This window comes from Primulina huaijiensis, chromosome 7 (assembly GCF_012295235.1).
Source record: "Primulina huaijiensis isolate GDHJ02 chromosome 7, ASM1229523v2, whole genome shotgun sequence".
NCBI lineage: Eukaryota > Viridiplantae > Streptophyta > Magnoliopsida > Lamiales > Gesneriaceae > Primulina > Primulina huaijiensis.
In genome coordinates, this window is record NC_133312.1 from 11,488,643 (window position 1) to 11,496,238 (window position 7,596).

General features: G+C 36.7%; 1 protein-coding gene across 1 annotated transcript; it reads right to left on the reverse strand.

Moving 5' to 3' along the window:
* Positions 1-5,140: 5,140 nt before the first annotated feature.
* Positions 5,141-5,638, reverse strand: LOC140981603 (uncharacterized). The gene has a single exon (XM_073448028.1). The coding sequence runs from the start codon at positions 5,636-5,638 to the stop codon at positions 5,141-5,143; it is 498 nt and encodes a 165-aa protein (XP_073304129.1).
* Between the last annotated feature and the right edge of the window lie 1,958 nt (positions 5,639-7,596).

Sequence of the window (7,596 nt, forward strand, 5' to 3'; positions counted from 1 at the left end):
TGCATGCATGTGGTTTGCGTAGACCTTTAAATTTTCGGAGCGTTACAGTAACAATCACTTCAAGCAGTGGAAAGAACAAAAGATGTGCTCTAAGTCCTTGGGCTGTTGAACATAATCCAACCACACCGGAATGGATGGTACAAAGTCCTCCATGAAATATCTGCTACTCGTTTTCTTAAATCGTGCTAGAAAAATTTTTTTCCTTAATCTCCATAAATAAAAATATACATATATATAAATACTTTAAAATATCTTGTCACTATTTAAAAAAAAACATCCAACTAACATTTAAAAATCCAAAGAAAAATATTTTAAAGCATAAAATTGTCAAACGTTTTACCAACCTAAAAACAATATTTGAAAAGTATAGCCCATACTATAACCTCTAAAAACCACTCGTAAATATAAATAAATAGTCGTAAAATCTTTTAACATAACTTAAAATCATAAATCCATAACTAGTGCAGAAAACTAGCGTGGGTCCTCGGGTTATGTGCACCTTAAGTCCAATCAGATCAACCATCAATACCTCCATCATTTTCATAATCACCTGCATCAATCACACCTAGTGAGTCTAAAGACTCAACACACCATAATCTTGATAAAAAGTAATACATATACAAATTGCATGCAACAATGAAAAATACTTATACTTAAAATATCGTTTAAATAAAGATGCATAAACTTTAACCAAAACCATTTTCATAAAAATTTTCATGATACATAAAATTTAAATAAAAACATTTTCATAATGATGTATAACCTTAAATAATAACATTTCATAAACTTTTTCATATCAACATAAACATATTCATTTTCATAGATATATCCATAATCATATTCGTATCCATATTAATATTCATATTCATATTCATATTCGTATGCATATTCATGTTTGTTGAATTCAGATCGTGATTGTGACTCGTATTCTTAAACGTAATGGGCGATGGATCCATCTAGATAAAACCACAGTACTGGACAGCGGGAACACCAGCAACACTCTCACCGGTAGCCTGGGCCTTGGCCAACGTATTAACATATTCGTATTCGTATTCGTATCCGTATCCAAGGAAACACGATTGTCGGGCTCTGACTAGGACAATAACCCTCACGATATCTCCAACATATTTAGTCACAATCCATTCACGTCCTTCAACATTTCGTATTTCCATCACTTAATAAAAACATGCATATAATATCATTTTTCTTTTAAACCAAACATGCAACATATCTTTTAAATGCCAATGTTAAATGATAAAAATCCATAAACGTTTAAAATAAACGTTTTAACATATCAAAATCATAAAAAGCCATAAACGATTTAAAATAAAAATTTTAACATCATAAACGTTTAAAATTAACATTTAAATCATAAACGTTTAAAATAAACATTTTAACATAAAATTCCAAAAACATAAAAATTCCATAAACATTTAAAATTGACATGTTAACATATAAAAATTCATAAACATTCATTATCATTGAAAATAAACATATTAGCAGCATTCAGGACACTTCCATGACGTTTACTAATTTCTAGGTGTAAAATGACCGTTTTACCCCCAGACGTAAAATTTCATGTTTTCGACTTTTCCTTAATTTCATTGACTCTAACATGTCCCAAATAATTATTTAAGCCTACGTGAATTTTCTCATATTTTTATTTAGCTTAAATCGAGGACTTTTAAATTAATCTTTAAATAAGACATATTACTGCGTTTTAATCCCGAATTAAACCAAAACTTAACATAAAATTCCCAAATTAAAAAATTAAACTTTTAATAATTATTTAAGCTTAAAGATATTTTTTCATAATTTTATAAAGCTTAAAACTAGGCGTTTCAATTAACTCGTTAATTAACGTTTCGTGCGGCAATTAAATCCTAGATAAATCCAAAACTTATTATTTTGATCCCAAATTTTAAACATAGTATTTTTGTTATTTATTCTACCCTTCCAAGTCATGATCCACCCCTGTGGACCCATGGATTCTATTTTTAGCCTTTTAATTTTCGAAATAGACACGTTATCGAACCACCCGAGCCATCTCCAAATTTACTTGAGCCACGCCCGAGCCACCTTGAGCCAAAACCTAGCCAACCCACCTAGGGACCCTACTGACAAAGCCCAGCCCGAAAAACCAGCCTGGCCCGCTCACAAACTTCCTGGAAGTCGACCTAAAATTCTGCACGTGTGTGTGTTTGTAGTGTCCTTGTTGAATTGGGACTCCTAGCCGCCTAGGACTCTACCAGCCCTTAACCACCGACCACCCATGACCCTAACCTTCCCTGTACCACGCCCAGACCATACCCAAGCCACTGGTTCAGTGAGCAGCAAACCACTGAACCAGTGGCAGCATCCTCGCGCATACATGCTTCATCATGTTCATACTCGACCAGCGACCAACCAGGCCTCACCAGCCCCTGCCCAGACCCTTGTGCCCCTTCTTAGGACCCTAAGGACCTAACCTAGCCTAGCCCCAAAGCCCTTGACCGAGCCGCAAACCCTGCACAATTGCTGAAACCTGCGTAGCCCCTTTGCTATCTCTCTCGGGTGGAGTCCTAGCTTGCTAGGACTCCTCCCTAGTCCATGGTCTCGAGTCCCAGCGTGGCCAGGACTCTTCCCTTGAACACACATATATGGGTGGAGTCCTCACAGACCCTAACCAAGCTCCGGTCCAGCCCCAATCAAGCCAAGCCACAAACCACCCATCAACTGAGCCCCTTGAACACACATATACGTGAATGGATTTCCAGCTTAACGTTTTTGTCTTTGTGCAGCGTTTTGTTGCTTTTGTGTGCAATTCTAGACCTTTAAACTCGTGGAAAAACATGATTATTCATATCCTAATTCATGGCAGCCCCTTAAACATCATATAAACATGATTTTGAATCAACAACCAAGAGTTACACACATGCATATGAATAGTTGCGAAAATTATTATTTGAGTGCCTTGTTTCCTTTCAAAGCATGTTCAAATAAATATTATGGTGTGATAGATGATTTAAAGAAAGAATATGGCGTGCCTTTGCGTATTTAACGCACGAAAAATTGTTGAAGATTGCGAAGAACGGAGCAAGACCTTGGCTTGAACTTTTCCTTGAGCTTTTTCGAAATTTTTCTTCAATTGTTGTGGGTGTGAAATCTTTCAGCAAATCAAGCCATCTTCGTTGTCGCATATTCAGTTTAGATTGTGAAAAAAGATATTTCAAACTCTTGTGATCAGAATAAATCTCAAACTTCTCACTATATAGATAGTGTCGTCAGATCTTCAATGCAAACACAATGGCAGCCAATTCAAGATCATGAATCCGATTGCGAGTCTCATGTGGCTATAATTGTCTCGAGGCATACGCAATGACATTTCCTCGATGCATCAGAACACAACCTAGTCCCTTGTGAGAAGCATCACAATAAACAATAAAATCACCCGTACCTGACGTGATAGTCAACACCGAAGCACTGGTTAATCTTTTCTTCAACTCCAGGAAACTGGATTCACACGCTTCTGACCAAACAAAAGGTGTATTCTTCTAGGTTAGCTGAGTAATCGGCTTAGCAATATTAGAGAAATCGTTGATGAATCGACGATAATTGCCCGCTAAACCCATAAAACTGCGTATGTCTTGCACCGATGTGGGTCTAGGCCAACTGATCACAGCCTCAACTTTGCTAAGATCAACAGAAATGCGATCTTTCGATACAATGTGCCCTAGAAATACCACTTGCTTCAACCAAAACTCACATTTTGATAACTTTGCATACAGTTTCTCAGTTCTCATGGTTTTCAATACAATTATCAGATGCTCAGCATGATCAGTCAGTTTCTTTGAATAAATCAGAATATCATCAATAAAGATAATCACAAAATCATCAAGATATTTCTGAAATATGTGGTTCATCAAACCTATAAATACAGCTGAAGTATTTGTTAAACCAAACGACATGACTATAAACTCATAATGACCATACCTGGTTCTGAAAGCTGTTTTCGCTATATCAGAATCTCTGACTATCAACTGATGATATCCAGATGTCATATTGATCTTGGAATAAACAAAAGAACCCTGCAACTGATCAAATAGATCATCAATTCGAGGCAAAGGATATTTATTCTTTATCGTCGCCTTGTTCAGTTGCCGATAGTCAATGCAAAGTCTCATTGAACCGTCTTTCTTTCTGACAAACAGTACTGGAGCGCCCCAAGGAGAAACACTCGGTCTGATGTAACCCTTGGCTAATAAATCTTCTAGCTGCTCTTTCATTTCTTTCAGTTCTACTGGTGCCATTCTGTATGGAGTTTTAGAAATAGGTACTGTACCTGGTATCAGTTCAATGCTGAAATCTATCTCTAGAAATGGAGGCAAACCCGGAATCTCATCTAGGAATAAATCAGCAAACTCACATACTACTGGCAAATCTGCCAATGAAGGACTCGACTTCAGTACATCTACTGAATACACAAGGAATCCCTCTTCTCCTTTCTGTAACAATCGAGTCATCGACAAAGCAGATACTACAGGAATTCGAGCTCTGGAAACCTTACTGTAAAATTTCCATTCATCAGCCTTGTCCTGTCTGAATCTTACAAATTTCTGGAAACAATCTATTGTAGCTCTGTACTTGGTTAGCATATAAATACCAATAATGCAGTCAAAATCAGACAAACCGAGTACAATACAATCTAACTCTAGCTCATTACCATTATACTGCAGCAGACAATGTCTAACAGAATTCACTGGTATAAGACCTCTCCCCCAAGGTGAAGAGACAGATACTACAGTAGATAGAGACTCAAAAGTCCTCCACAGGTTCTTTAATAGACCCCTGTATAACTCTAGTTCTGTCGTGAATCACTGGAGCTAGATGAAATGCTTCCCGACTTCTTAAATTGTTTCCCTCGGGCCTTCAAATGATCCTTCTTTCCACTGCTACTACCACCACTGTCAAATCTTGGAGGGGGTTGCTGGAACTGAGCTGAAGGTTGTTGCTGTCTCTGTGTCTGAGCAACCTACGAAGTTCCTCGTTGTTTGATCAAGCCTGCTTCAGCTCCCTTTGCTCTGTTCAAAGCATCAGCAAAATTATTTGGTCGCTCCGTATTCACCAGTGTAAAAATATCATGATTCAGCCCATTGATGAACTAAACAGCCACGGCTTCATCATTATCAGCGATATGAGGAGCAAAACGCAACAAGGTAGAGAATTTGGCCACATATTCTTCAATATTCAATTGACCCTGTTTCAGATTGGCAAACTCTGCACCCTTGTCCTTTCTGTACGATACTGGGAAAAAACGTTGATAGAATTCGGCTTTGAAGATCTTCCACGTAATCACCGTACCTCGCAGTTCCAAAGCTCTCTTTGTTGTTAACCACCAACTCTTCGCAACATCGTATAGCCGGTGTCCAATCAGTTTGACTCTACGCTCATCTATATAGTCAAGAGAATCTAACAGCTTCTCAATATCATCAAACCAGCCCTCGTAGTCAATAGAATTCTCTGTGCCTTTCAAAGTGGGCGGTTTGAACGACTGAAATTTCTTTAACAGTGTTTCCATATGTGTCGGTGTAACATCCATTGGATCATTCGATGTACTACCCTGTTCTGGCACACGAACTACGGTTCTTCGAGGAGGCATATCTGATTATCAAAATGATTAGTACTCCAAGATAACAATCTGTCTCAGCCCTTCTCTGATCATACCTCTGATCAAGAATCAGTTCTGATTCATTGCCCAATAGTACACGTTTCCAATCAAATCAAATAATCAGGTAAACATGTATCTTCTCAAGCAATAAAACATGCTTTCATGCTAGCATATAACTTAGGCAAATCAACTGTACAATAAATTACATACTAACATCACCAAAGCATGAAAGAAGACTCAATCTACCCCGCTCACTCGTTTCTATTCCAATCTAAGGTACCTACAGCTCTGATACCACCTGTTGTGGGGATCCGGATGCTAACTCATTTCTTAATCATTCTTGGGATTAAATGGATCAGTTACGTAATCTAGGTCGAAATTTTTTTTTAAAAGGCGAGCACATCATACACAAATGTTGAAAAGACTACAACACATTATACTCTAATTTGTTCAAAGTACAAGATCAAGTGCCAAATCTACAACAAGATCAACAATACACATTTGTTCCAACTAAAGTCATACAACTAGTGTTTATTAAACACGTTCACATGTCTAGTGATAAACAACCAGTTTTTCTTCCAATCGAGTCCGGATCACCACTCTAAGTTCACTTGTTCAAGCTCTTCCTGACTCTGATCCTATCCCACATGTTGTCTTGCACACATACAAACACAACAACAGCCGAATACTCCGGTGAGAAACATATTTCCCAGTATAAACAATGTATACATCAATTGAAAGGGGATCGGTTACGGTGACCGGAAGCGCAACGGAAGTTTAAAAAACAAATTTTTATGTAAAAAATTTCGGCCACCTCCATATCTTGGTGTATCAAATACGAAAAACACAAACTATACATAGTGTGTTTAGAAAAATACCTATCAACCTCTTGAGGTTGATGATGGCTCCAACTAAAGTGTAAACACCTTAGCTCTTGTATGGCAAGAACTTCTACAAGCTTCCAAAGAGCACTCCTTGCTCTAAAATAAAGCCCACCACCAACTAGGTAGATCCCCTCATATTTTGCACTAGAAAAAATGAGGATTTTTGTTTGAGAAGTGAGTGTTTTCTCCAACCATTGAAGAACAAAAATGGAGAGAAAGAATAGTATTTGCGGCCACTATTCATGCTAGGAGAGAAGGAGAGACATTTTTTTTGTTGTGGAAAAAGTTAAAGTAAAAAAGTTGCATGCCAAACCTTGGTTATACAAAAAGTTGTCTCCCAACCTTTCACCTCCCATGCATGCAAGTTTTATTTGATTTTTAACAATTAAAAATCCATGGACTTATTTTTAATTATCTCAAAAATATTTGAGACTAATTAAACATTACTTGAATCTACTCAAGTCCCACTAGTTAAATAATTATTTAAATTGAGCTCTACAAGACTCAATATGATTTAATTAATTCAACACTTGAATTAATTTAATTATTTGGACTCTATTAGGTCCACTAGTGTTTAATTAATTTAACACTTGAATTAATTTAATTTAGTCCATAATAATGTTCATGAAAATAACAATTTTCAAATATATTATTCATTTGACCAACTTTTAATTTAAGAACACATTCATAAATTAAAATTACATTTCTCTCATAGAAGTCATACTTCTATTTTTCCTTACGCCTATAAACTCATTTATAAGCCGTTCAACACATTGAACTATTTTCTCCTTTATAGAAGTCATACTTCTAATTTTCCTTACGCTTATAAACTCCTTTATAAGCCGTTCAACATATTGAACTATTTTACTTCTCAACGGGATCTAGAAAGCTAGTACTTGTGTGGCCCTCAATGGTTCATTGATACAACTAGCCGTGGGTTCACATCTCCATGTGATTCGGACTAAACATGTCCTTATATGAGCATACCCCAATTGCTCCATTCTTATTTATCAACTCCTTGATAATAAGAACGTCAGAACTCAAGTCTGATAGTACCCAACCAAT

Excerpts from the sequence above, each read along its gene's own strand:
- LOC140981603 (XM_073448028.1), bottom strand. The coding sequence starts at position 5,638 with ATGCCTCCTCGAAGAACCGTAGTTCGTGTGCCAGAACAGGGTAGTACA.